Source organism: Haemaphysalis longicornis, unplaced genomic scaffold (assembly GCF_048455015.1).
Source record: "Haemaphysalis longicornis isolate Haplotype H1 unplaced genomic scaffold, Haemaphysalis longicornis Haplotype H1 scaffold_5, whole genome shotgun sequence".
Lineage (NCBI taxonomy): Eukaryota > Metazoa > Arthropoda > Arachnida > Ixodida > Ixodidae > Haemaphysalis > Haemaphysalis longicornis.
The window spans coordinates 48,470,573-48,483,462 of record NW_027526385.1 but is presented as its reverse complement, the minus strand read 5'-3'; the positions used below and the strand labels follow the sequence as shown (position 1 = coordinate 48,483,462).

Genomic DNA, 12,890 nt, shown 5'->3' with positions numbered 1-12,890 from the left:
ACCCCTGCATGAAAGGTATTAAAGTCTGAACAAGACAAACAAAACTCTTTTCCGCCAGCCTGCAAAAGTTTCGTCCTGAAGGTTCTTAGTGAATGTTTTAGTGCATCCTAATACACATACTTCAGCACAACGGCGAGGCCATGGGCTCAGTGCCGTTCCCGTCTGTTCTTTAATGACATCGTGAAAAATCTCCGTAATCTTTCGGAAAAATAATTTAAAAGAAAAGCCTTCGAGCATTGCTCAGTCGATGTAAAGCGTTCAACTATTGAATCGCGTAAAGCCGCCTGCAGTAAAAAAAGCATGTCTTCTTTGATAAACAAATCTGTAAGATACGCGTAGTACTTGTATACTTTCACATAATTCTCTTCCCATCGGGGTATCCTTGGACCGTGAAAATCAACACTTTTGGACAAAAGGTAACAGTTTAAGTAAACAATTTAACGATAAAACTACCCAACTTGCCAATAGGGCCCTTTGCCTGAGTAACGTGAAGATCCCTGCCCCCGCGGTCATTTGTTTGCTTCTATTCTAAATTAAACATACTCAGTACGAAGTTTTAACTAGATCGGCTCCAGTAAACCACTGGAAGTCAACGGTGCCGCAAGATTTTGCATCTTGTGGGTACAAGCCCGCCCCTTCCTGCTAAAAGAGACTCGCTGCTCGGCCTATTTAGCCTACGGGTTTAAATGCGGGATATAGCATAAACTACCCAGGATCTATCTTCAACAGTGCCAATATTTTTGCATGCCCCGTAATTTTCTTAGTGTGAATAGTTCTTTTGAATCATTTATACCCATTCTTGCTGTATAAGAGGATGATTAGGTATATTTCATCTAGGTTTAGATGGGGACGCAGAATATCAACACCTGTACTCAACTTGGTGCATCACACCATTAATTCCTGGCTTGTACGTATCTGGGAACGGAATATCGCAACTGCGGCGCTAGAGCCATTAGCGCTAGCCAATGTCTTTTCCTTTACATTTTCTTTTGTTGACCCCTGAGCAGCTCGAATCAGCATCTTTTGTTTATACACTGTTTTATGCCACACTTTCATTAATACCATTGCCACCAATTTTTATTTGTTTTCGCACAAACCGTATCAAACGTGTGTTTAGACTGAACACTGTTGCTCTCGGCAAAGTCCCCAGGTTTTGGCCCAAACATGCCCATTGTTTGTATTGCACTAAACAGTGTTGACGTGTATGGTCTATGGCAAAAGTTTTACGAGTTCAGAAAAGTTTGCCTATATTAAGCGTTGTTCGTGAAGTTTGCGCAGCAGCCATTCCGATTTAAAGTTTGCTAGAGTATGGTGAAAAGAAATTGGAGACGCCAAGAACGCGATGCCGGAAAGCTGACCCCACAAGCGTGATGCACAAGAATTGACGGAATAAACACAACGGGGTACTCAAAGGTGTGTTGCTCATGGGATGCAAATAACGAATAAATACAACCACCACCACATAAATATTTTCTTGGCAGACTAAGGGCCCTATTTTGAGTCCTTCCTCGACTTCGTTTGCTCCCTCCACTCGGCTGAGGGGAGGATTCCGCAATGCTTATGCTAATTTCAAGGATCTCCTCAACTGGCGGATCGGGTGGAGGTAGGGCTCAGAATACCAAGGTATGTTTCTTAATTGAGTATATTGCTCAGTTACACTCTCTCTACGATAGTTTGAGTACATTAAGGGCAAACAAAACACAAGGGAGAGATCTACCTCCCACCGCCTTGCAAAAATTCACGTGCTCACATTAACAGTAAAAAATTACTGTCATATACTGTATTTTGTCATTTGTAGATGCACGGCCTTTTCACTACCTTTAACCATTTCTTGTTTGTATTGCAATTCGGAACGGGTACTGCAGATATTACGAGTCATTATTTGATGTCCAGCGTTGCTCAGGAGCAACACCCTAAACATTTTTTTTTCTCCCGGCCTTTTCGGGGTTTTGTACATTTAACACCGTATGTTTAAAGCGAAAGCACTCGGGCCTTCTAAAAGTTAAAAAACAGGGCAACGCGTAATTTTTGCCCCATGAAAAACCAGACTTGTTTAGAGTATCGACTCGCATCAAGTCCGGCAGCTCGATTAACTCATGACAGGTAAGAGAATTTGTGCAATTTCTTTGTTATCACAAACGATACAAAGATCAACTTTACGTCTGTTGTGTCCAATTGAACCATTAACCATGCTGACCAAGGTAGCATTCTTGCTCAACTAATACATCGATAAGCAAGCGCCCGGTGTTGCTCAGGGGAAGCACTTCATTGTGTCTGTCCTAATGAACCTAATTTTTTGTGACTTCATATTTTGATGCCACCCGTGATTTTATCACACACTATTTTGGTTATACTAAGCGAAAAATAAAGTTTGGGCATCAAACCGGGCTTACAAACTCTCGAATAATTTTTTTTAGCATCGGTGCTGACATTCCCTTTTCTGAAACCGTTTAAAAACACCTTCCGGGGTTTCAAGGCGGAAAACAAAATTATTTTTACATCGAGGCCTTGCAACGAGACGGTTACAGTTTCCTTTCCCGATTTCTTGCGCATTGGAAAGGTAAGATACGTCTATCTTTTTCTTGCTTGTTTTAATAGACACTACAGGAATAACGTTGTTTCCAGTGGATAAGAAATCTCAGGGCACTATAAAGCATGTTCAGTTACACTTCGGAGGTAGTACTACAGTCATCATGTACAATTTAAGAAATTCTTATTTACTGGAAGCAATCTCCTAGTTCTTTCTCAAGACGGCACAATAACGCGTCATGCTTGTTACATTTGTTTGAAAAGGACAATTCTTGCTTGAAATAATCGGTGATTGTTTGAAAAGCAGATTTATATTTTTAAATATCAGTTAAATCGTTGACAGTTACTCTGGCACAGTTCTTTTGCGTTCAAAAAAAAGCCCGTAGTGTACTGTCAAGGAACAATATAAGCCAACTGCACTTGTTCGTTCTGCGTACGATTCACGCTTATTCGAACGTTCTGATAGTGCCTTTTCACCAGCTTGAATAAAGTTGTTGAGACAATTAAACTTCTTTGAAGTCTTCCATGATTAAAGCCTTACGCGAACCAGATATTCCCTGCTAAAAAGTGGATAAAATTCTCAACTCCTTCTATGATATATTCGCACAAAGCAAAAGTTGTTGCTTAAATTTGCACACATTAGGTTCCTTGCTATTTCACTGCGTGAACACAGGTAGTAGTCTTTCTGTAAAAAACTTGCGTCGACGTATTTGTTTGTGGGAATCCGTAATGACCGTGTCCAAAAAACAATCTCGCGAGGAAGTATAAGGAAATGAAGTAGTGGTAGGAAGAGTAAAAAGGGGTAAGTTGGCAAAGGGACTTCCGTTTTTCTGCACCCACTTCTCCCACAACAGGAGTCTGACTTCCAGTGAAAACTCCACCAAATAATCAAGTGCACGGTTTTTTTATTTCTGCTCCGACTTTCAAACTTGTGTTCGGACCTCAAACTTTCCTTGTTTTATTCGGGCTTCACTTAACATAATATAGTTATATACAAAAAACTTAATTTGCCCCCTTCGTTATTTGGCTCCTACTCACAGGTGGCTCTTCAGTGGCCTAAAAGATTCCTGGGCAACTTTTGAAGACCTTTTTACATGACCTATAAAACAAGTACGCGTAAATGTGTTATCTGGAGGAAGTATTTTTGTGTCAAACGGAATATTTGCACTTAGAAATGTGGCAAAAATAAAACTTTTCAGTTGCAGAATTGTAATTATAGCTTCAAGTTTTCAAAACACATTAAAAATCTTCGTTAAATAATACATTGCGTTCCCGGCGTCATAACTATGTTCAAGCGGGATTTAATCTCCTAGAAGCTGGTTTTCGTTTGTCTTGTTGTCGTAGCACTCTTCGAATAGAACAGGGGTGATAGACTTGTTTATAAATGAGCATAGCCAAGTTCCAAAGCACAAATTATTCCAAAGCACAAATTATTCTTTCGTAGACTTTGAAAAATCCTACTTGCTTTAAATAAAATAAAATCTGCTTTCCCTAAAGCGAAATGAGCTGAGCGACCCAGAACTGTGCAACATAATTTTTAACTGCTTTGTATTCTGCTTTATGCGCAAAACTTTTATTAAAATTATTTCAGTGTGTCCGACCTGAACTCATTATGTGTACAAGAACCGGCTGGATGAATGTAAGTACATAATAAATCAAATATTGTGGTATGAAAGAAACCCGGTATCAATGTAATATATGTTTTAGGAGCGTAGGAACATAATGTACCAATATTTACTCTACCAATTCATTTGAAACGTTTTTATCAATACGTTATAATAAATTTATTGTTTTTCTCTCAGCTGCGAATTCAGGTTTTGGCGGCATTTCTATCAATGGTTGTGGTGAGTTCCCCACTTACTTTATTTATCGGATGGCAATCTGAACTAATCACTGGTATTTAGATCTATCTACACTTGTAAGAATTAATATCCTATTTATAATTTCTGCTTGTAAGCCTACAAACAAAAAACGCCTGTCCTACATTTTATTGTGAAGAATTTAAACTGACGATGCCCATATAAAACTTCATTTGCGCTGTGTAACCCATGTCTTGCCTAAATCTAAAAATAAGGTAATGCTTTGCGCTGATTGATTATATTGCCTTAAATCTGTTAACGGCTGCATCACCGGAGAGACCGTAAAAACACTTTGTTAAACATCGTTGAATACTAAATGTTTACACATGAGTCAGAAATTTTTCTTGGCTTATAACATGACCCTACAAATAAATACTGCAAGGCTCGGACGAGGGAGACTTGAAGGACGCATTTAACGACGACGCGGACTCGCCGAGAAGCAGTTACGAAACGATAATGATGAAGGCTCGAGGGTGGGATATTAATACGGTTATGTGGTGCTGGCATGTGACACACTGGCGATGAGTTTCAAGGAGGGATTGACCAACAGTGAGGAAGAAACGATCCCGCCTGCGCTCGCACTTTCCCCCTCAGCGGTACCGTCACTTCGGACGGTAAAGAAATGAGGGGAGCCGATGGAACCGCTTGAGGTGCACGACATGGACAATTTCAGTTCCGCGGCACCGACAGCCGGAAGTGGGGCGAGTACGAAACACGTGATAATTGACTGGAGGGGACTGCTCCACAACGGTGTAAGGACCGATTAAACATGGAAGGAGCTTCTCAAATGACCCCGTGCACGCATGGGAGTCTCAAGTAACACCTCATCACCTAGTCAAAAAAAAAAAACAGTACGATGCGTCGCATCATGACGACACTCGCGGTCTTTTTGGTAGGCCTCATTGTTCAACCGTACGAGGCGGCGGCAGTGTTTCAGGCGAGAGACAAATTGACCTGTGATATCCGCTTGCAGAGACGCAGGTGCAGAAAAGAAAGCTGCATCAAGAAAGGAAGATGGAGGGCAGCCGTAAACGAGAAAGAAGGGCGAAAAGCCAGTAGTTGGTTTTTTGCGGTATTGTGCGCAGAAATGAAGAAAGGTAAAACAGTGCCCCAATTCTTGTGGTCAGAGCTTATACAAAACGAAAGCATATAGAAAGCATAGTTGACTGAGTGGTGCAGCACGTGAGAAATAGAAATAAATGTGGGAAGAAGTGAGCACTTACAATTTAGTTCTGCTTCAAACCCCTCCAATACCACGCACACCATAAATGATACCCGAATTGAAACAGCGCAATGGTTTAAATATCTTGATGTGTTCTTCATAGCCAATCTAGACTAGACATTATACATATCACTACTAAAGCAATAAGGAAATTTGGCATCCTCAAAGAGTGAAAATATCTTGCTAACAAAAAATCTAATTCCATGCATTCAGTCATCACATGGCATCCTTGCACTAAAAATTTAATAAACTGGTTGAATTCATTCACAACAAAGCTGCGCGCTTAATACCATCGTCAGATTCGCGTTATGAAAGCGTAACTTCATTACGAACATCGCTTAATCTGCCCTCCCTTGGCACGCGCCGTGAACTTGCGTGGCTGTCATTTTTCCACTCACTGTTCCACAGCAACTCCCCGTCCCCCCGCAATCATATCCTCTAGTAATCACACATTTCAGCCCATGTTGGTCATCCTAACAAAGTCAATCCCATCTTTCTGAGAAGAAAAAAAATACCAAAACTCGCCTTTAGCGCTGTCGATAACTCAACGCAGCTCGTTGCCAGATAATATTACGACGGTAACAGAGTCTCCTTCCTTTCTTAAAGCATTACACGTGTGCTTCGAAATTTCAATTGATTAGTTCAGTCATGCGGTCATGTTGCTGATGTTATTGGTTTGATTGTTTTGCGTGTGTGTGTGTGTTATTTTCTCCTACACTTTGTTACCTGAGGCATATTCCATTGTTGTTAATGTACCCGCTCTTGTGCACACGGTTTATATGCACGCCTTTTCGCCTTATTATTTGTGCGGTGTGTATGTTTTCCTGCGCTTTTACATTTTACGCTTTATGTAATGATTTCTGCAACATTGAGTGTAATGTGCAGGATTACTGCACTGTTTGAATTCCCCCCCCCCCTATATAATGCCCGCACGGTCCCTTAAAGATTTAAAATAAATAAATAAATAAATAAATAAATAAATAAATAAATAAATAAATAAATAAATAAATAAATAAATAAATAAATAAATAAATAAATAAATAAATAAATAAATAAATAAAAGAGAATACGGTAAATCCGCTCTGTCAACCCATTTTTTGGGGGATTGTAGCTCGATGTGGTTTTGTGGACAGTACCAGCAGCGGAAAGTACTTTATCCAGCAATGTTGACAGGAGCGTTTTTCCGCGGTCACTAAGAAGAATGGGTGGAGGGCCCTGTCGCAAGAATATGTCCTCTAGAAAGAAATGAGCCACCTCGAAGCGCAGCCGGTACGAAGTGAAGCCGTTTCGGCGTATCTGGTCAAATTAGCCACGGCAGTGACGATCCATCAGTTACAGGCCGATCTCACGGGCAACGGCCCGTACAAGCCGATTCCCACCATGAGTAAAGGAGCGCACGGACATGGCATGGCTTGTAAGAGATCTTCAGGCATCATTGTTTTATGTTTTCGGTGCAGGCAAGCAGCACAAGACGCAACATACGTGGCGGTACTTGTGGCGAAGCCAGGCCAGAAGAAACGGCTCTTCACGCGGTCCTACGTGTTGCGAAACGCTAGATGACTAGCTGTGGCGGCATTGTGGAAAGCTTCTAACATGTCCTTCCGGTGAGAACGGCGAATCACAGCAACCCATCTGTTCCCGGTGGGATGTTATTTGCAGTGGTACAGAGTGAAAATTAAAAGACGATATTTGTTCAGTTGGCGACGCGAGCGGCTGTTTAAGGCTTCGCCAAACGGCCGAGGAGATCGATGAAATCACAGCAGTGCGTGTAGGCTCGCAGCAGAGAGGTCAGGTTGTCCGGCAAGTTCCATTCAACAGGATCCGCAGGGGCAACCGGCAAAATCAGGGAGTTACACTGGGATGCCCATCATCTGACTGCGACGACAGCGGGCCGTGAAAAAGAGTGTCTGCGTACATATGCTTCTTCCCCGACTAACAGGTAACAGTAAAACTACAATCCTGTAAGCGCAGATTCCAGAGTGATGCGGCTTGACAAATGTTCCAGTGACGACAGCCAGCAAAGCACGTGACGGTCAATAACAACCAATAAATGGCACCCGCAGAATTAGGGTCTAAGTTTTTCGACAGACCAAGCAACGGCAAGGCATTTCTTTTTAGGTCACGGTGTAGCTTTACCCGGCAGCTGTTAAAGTTCGACTTGCGCAGGCAAAAACTTGCTCTACTGAGGATGCATGGCATTGTAGGAGGATTGCACCAACACCGTGCCCACTGGCGCCCGTGGGGAGTACAGTGGGAGCATCATCATCAAAGTGGCATAGAACTGGTCCAGTAGTCAAGGCATTCTTTAGAGTCTGGAATGCCACTTCGCAGCCACCAGACCATGTGAAAGGGGTCGCAGATTCTAGTATTTGGTTGAGTGGAGACGCTATTTGGACGAAATTGCGGATGAACCTACGGAAGGAGGGTGCCGAGCCAAGAAAACTTCGGAGGTCTTCTTGACGACGAGGTCGAGGAAAATGAACTACGGCTTTTCTATTATCGGGATCGGGTACAATTCAATCACTGCTTCCAAACATGCCCCAAAACGTCAACTGATTTTCTCGCAAAGCGACACTTTTTGGTGTTTCCTTGCAAGCCAGCATTGGCAAGGCTCGTTGAAACCTCGTCGAGACGATGAAAATGTCGGTCAATGGTAGAAGAAAAAATAACGATGTTTTCAAGGTGGCAGAGACAATTCTTCCACTTTAAACCACGGAGAACATTGTCAATCATGCGCTCGAAGGTTGCAGGCACGTTCCATAATTCGAATGGCATAACAGCAAAGTCGAAAAGACCATCGGGTATGCAAAGGCTGTTTTTTTGTCGGCCCCATTCATAGGAATGTGCCAGTATCCTGACCGAAGATCAAGGCTGCAGAAAAACTGCACACCTTTCAAGATATCGAGAGCGTTGTCAATACGTGGCATGGGATACAAATCTTTCTGAGTGATCGTATAGAGTGCTAGGTGATCGAAAGAAAATCGCACGCTCCCGTCTTTATTTTAACCCAGCAAAACGGGTGATCCAAAGAGCTCGATGAACGCCGAATGATGTCCCTCATCAGCATATCATCCACGTTTTCCTCAATAAGTTTCTGCTCTGGTGGAAATACGCGATATGGAAGGCGACGACTATTGCAAGGGTTATCCGTATCGATTTGATGGGTTGCGGCAGATGTCTGTCTGAGAAAGGAAGAGTACGAGTCAAATGATGCGTGGTGTTTTGCCAATAACTTGAGAAACGGTGCTTTATGATCCGAGGTAAGGTCCAAAATGGTGTCACTGGTATAAATAGAAGGCGAGGGCTTTGATATGTGGTTCGGTTGGTACGAAGAAAGCGAAGACACCAGGAGAACGACTGCGGGCTTGTCGCGGGGAGTAAAAGCAACAGTAGTGCCTTAGGGTAGCAAAATGGGTTCTGAGGTGTTTGTTCACAGCGGCCAGGAGGGCTGATCCGGAAGAAAAACGGACAAGACATGGGTGTATCATAAATGCTTTCTGAATCAAATGTCCAGCTGGCACGATGAGCACATCTCCGCCGTCCATGCTGCAGACGTGATGGCAAACACGGTCTCTTCCCAAGAAAGAACAATGAAATCGGAAGTTGACAGCAAGTAATGTATTCGCTCGCCCGTTACGGTATCAAAAATTGTGTCAGTAATCGAAAAGGCGGGTTCACGACAAGAAGTGATAGCAGATGCTGATGACAAGAAGTCCTAATCGATGATCATCTGATGAGCATATTGACATAAAACCGCGAATATAATGTGATGACGGATGCTTTCGATGAGTAAACGCGCTGTACACTGCCCGGAAATCTGAATTACACTTTTCTTGGCACCACATAGAGCAGGTTTAACATAAGGGATTCGGACCTTTCGTAGCCGCGCACACCAGTCCGCATGAATAATGAGATGCTCACGCCCGTATCCATTAAAGCTGCGACTGGAATGCCTTCCACAACCACTTCCAAAATATTCCTTAGCTGGTCCGGGGGACTCGTCTTGTTTCTGTGTAACTCAGTTCTACCTCCCTGAACTGATGCTCCTAGTTTTCCGCGCGGCGGTCGACGTGCTAAGAGGCTTGATGGAGAGGGGGTGAAAATCGCCGGAGAGGGCAAGGTGATCAGCGATGGTCAGACTTGAAGGTGTATCGCTGATTAACGAAGTCCGGAGGAGAAGGTGAGTGGCGTCGAGAATAGGTGAAGTGAATGGCTGTGATCGGTAGCCGTATGTCGAACGAAGGTCGTTTCGTGGCGGAGTAGAAAATACTTGGCATTCGTTCTGCTTGCGCCGCCGGCAAAACATGAAAATATGGCCCCCGATGCTGCAGTCGCAGCAGGTTGGGCGCGGCTGCTGCCACGGAGGGTAGTATGGTGTAAGGTAAGGGATTGGTTGGTATGTAGCGGAGACGGGGGCCAGGTGAGCATGAGGAGCCATGAGAACGGTGGGCGGGGAGGGGATGTGTGGAACCACAACCACATAAGCGTGTGCATGCCCTACGCGAACGCGGGCTTCGGAGGTGAAAGGCACGTGACTGATGCCAATTCTTTCTTATATCTCGTAGACTAGAGTCGGCTGTCTGGCGCTGCACCACCGTAAAGCTCGATGAGCCCTGTCCGTGCAGCTCTTCGCGAATGCTCACCGTATCATAGCTCGTAGGCCACCTTGATTCGGTGCAAATGAGTTACAGGATGATGGCTGCAGGCGCAAGGCCTGGAGGTCGTTAAGGCGCTGACTAATCATCACGATATCGCCCACGGTGGTTTCGTTTTACACGGCGAGTGCGTTCAACGTAAAGGAAGAAATTCCCTTGAGGATGTGCCGAACTCGAACAGACACAGGCACTTCTCAGTTCACACGCCTACATAGTGCCAACACATCTTCAATGTAAAACGTGTACGACTCGGTGGGGTGCTGAACGCGTTCTGCAAGCTTCTTTTTGGCTACCTCTGAGCGCGAAGTGGACGTGCCAAAGATTCGACATAATCATTCCGTGAACCGCGGCCAATCAGTCAAGAACTCCTCATGATTCAAGTACCATGTCTCAGAGGGTTCAGTTAGATAGACATTAAAGCTAAGAAGCTTCAGCTTATCGTCCCGCCGATTGAATGAGCTCTCCCAGTCATAATCTTCGAGCCAATCCTCGGCTTTGTCTCCACGAAGTCCTGCAAACATCCGGGCGTCTCGCTGCCGGCTGGTGATCATCCAGGTTGGGGCACGCGGGCTGGCCGGCGCTGCGCCATCAGCAGGGTTGGTCACATCGTCTTGCGGCATGCTGAGTGTGGAAAGATGGACATGCCTACCTGAGCGAAGCTCCAAGGAGAACAGCCGGGCAGGCGTACGGGGATCGAAGTGCACCTCTACTACATGCAAGGCTCGGACAAGAAAGATTTGAACGACACGTTTAATGACGTATTGATGACGTAGCCACGCCCAGAAGCCGCTCCAAAACAATTATGGTGAAGGATCTAGGGTGGCAGATGAAGAAGATGATGTGGCGCTCGCATGTGACAAGCTGATGATCAGTTAATAGATGGGATTGACCTACAGTTAGGAAGTAACGATGACGCCTGTGCTCAGAATATTCAAAGAATCATTTGTCAAAGTATAAGCGCTCAAAATATCAAAATACAAGATCGATACTCGCAGCTATCACCCATTATTACGTTAAAATGTGTAATAGAGAAGACTGGCCGAGAATAACTGTTATAAACGAAGCTAAACGTTCAGCATAGCGACGCTTGAAAAAGTTCACCATCTTCCTGTAGGGGAACCCTGAGTAGTATGCGAAGCAACCATGGGTCGACTCAAGTTTCCATTAGTTTTCAGTTCGATCACGGCGTTGCGGGAGGAGAATGAGGGGAGCTGAGCGCACGCGCGCGTCATTTATAACGCGGAGCTACAGTGGCGCCCCCAGCGGAGTATGCAGCGGCTACCGTCGCGTCTCTAACCCTAAGCTGCTTCGCATTATCGCGTGTGGACCGCAGGTGTTGCCATTCGTTGCACAATCCCGGAAAGGAGAGGAGCTTCGGAGAGGAGAGGAGGAAGGCCGGAGAGGAGAGGAGTGTCGGAGAGGAGAGGAGGAATGCCTCGCATACTACTCAGGGTTCCCCTACGGGAAGATGACAACGGTGGTTGAACGCGAAGCTGTCTCGTGATGGATTCTTTGGTTGGCCAATCCCTAAGGGCATCCGGCCACAATCATCATCAGCGGTGCCTGGCCAGGCATGCGCACTGGGGGTGTGGTACTCAGTGTTCCCCTACGGGAAGATGATGACGGTGGTTGAACGCGAAGCTATCTCGTGATGGATTCTTTGGTTGCCCAATCCATAGGGGCATCTTGCCACAATCATCATCAGCGGTGCCTGGCCAGGCATGCGCAGTTGGTGTGCGGACGGCGGACAACGACAACGACAAGGGAGGGAGAGACGCAGCCCCGAGCATGAGATGCTTCGCATCTAATCCAATCCCTAGGGGCGTCCTTCCACAATCATCATCAGCGGTGCCTGGCCAGGTATGTGCAGTTCGGGTGTGGTACTGAGGGTTCCCCTACGGCAAGATGACGACGGTGGTTGAACACGAAGCTATCTCGTGATGGATTCTTTGGTTGGCCAATCTCTAGGGGCATCCTGCCACAATCATCATCAGCGGTGCCTCACCAGGCATACGCAGCGGGTGTGCGTACGGCGGACAACAACGACAAGGGAGGGAGGGACACAGTCCCGAGCATGACATGCTTCGCACCTGATAAGTTGAAATTTCATCCGGACTGGAGTTGCATTTCGCATCAAATCGGAATAGCATTTCAAGAGCTCCTGTTCAAGATACGGTGAAATATTTCCAGCAGATTCTGAAAAATACTTGGTCAAGGGAAGCCCATAATTTTTTTAACACGTGGAAAGAAAACGGCAATTTAAATATTAGGACTGCAACCACTATTTGTTTGAATCTGACCAATTACAATTGAGTGGTGACTAAATATACAAGCTTTGCGCATGCGGTTTTTCTACCTATTTAGCGCATCGCTTTATAAATTTTGGTGCAATTTAACCAAACTAATGTTTCGTGGTGCATTTCCCACTCCATGGAAGCAAGGATGTGAGAATCCCTAATACATTGCGATTATCATTTATGTGGTTGCCCTTGCATGTACCAATCATGTACGCTTTTTCATGTCATATATAAGGATTTCTGACAACCTCTGAAATTCTCCATTAACTTTTGATATAGTTGCAAGACGTCGCAACTGATATTTCTCGAAAGTAAAGCTAAAATACTC

At 44.8% G+C, this 12,890-nt stretch overlaps 1 protein-coding gene across 2 annotated transcripts in view; it reads left to right on the top strand.

Moving 5' to 3' along the window:
- LOC144138192 (uncharacterized) overlaps positions 1-12,890 on the top strand; it is a 39,863-nt gene that overhangs the window by 23,141 nt on the left and 3,832 nt on the right. For both annotated transcript variants that reach the window (XM_077670366.1, XM_077670367.1), the window contains exons 7-9: positions 2,418-2,560; positions 4,121-4,168; positions 4,332-4,373. In XM_077670366.1, coding sequence (XP_077526492.1) covers positions 2,418-2,560; positions 4,121-4,168; positions 4,332-4,373 — 233 coding nt within the window. The remainder of the gene's footprint in view (positions 1-2,417; positions 2,561-4,120; positions 4,169-4,331; positions 4,374-12,890) is intronic.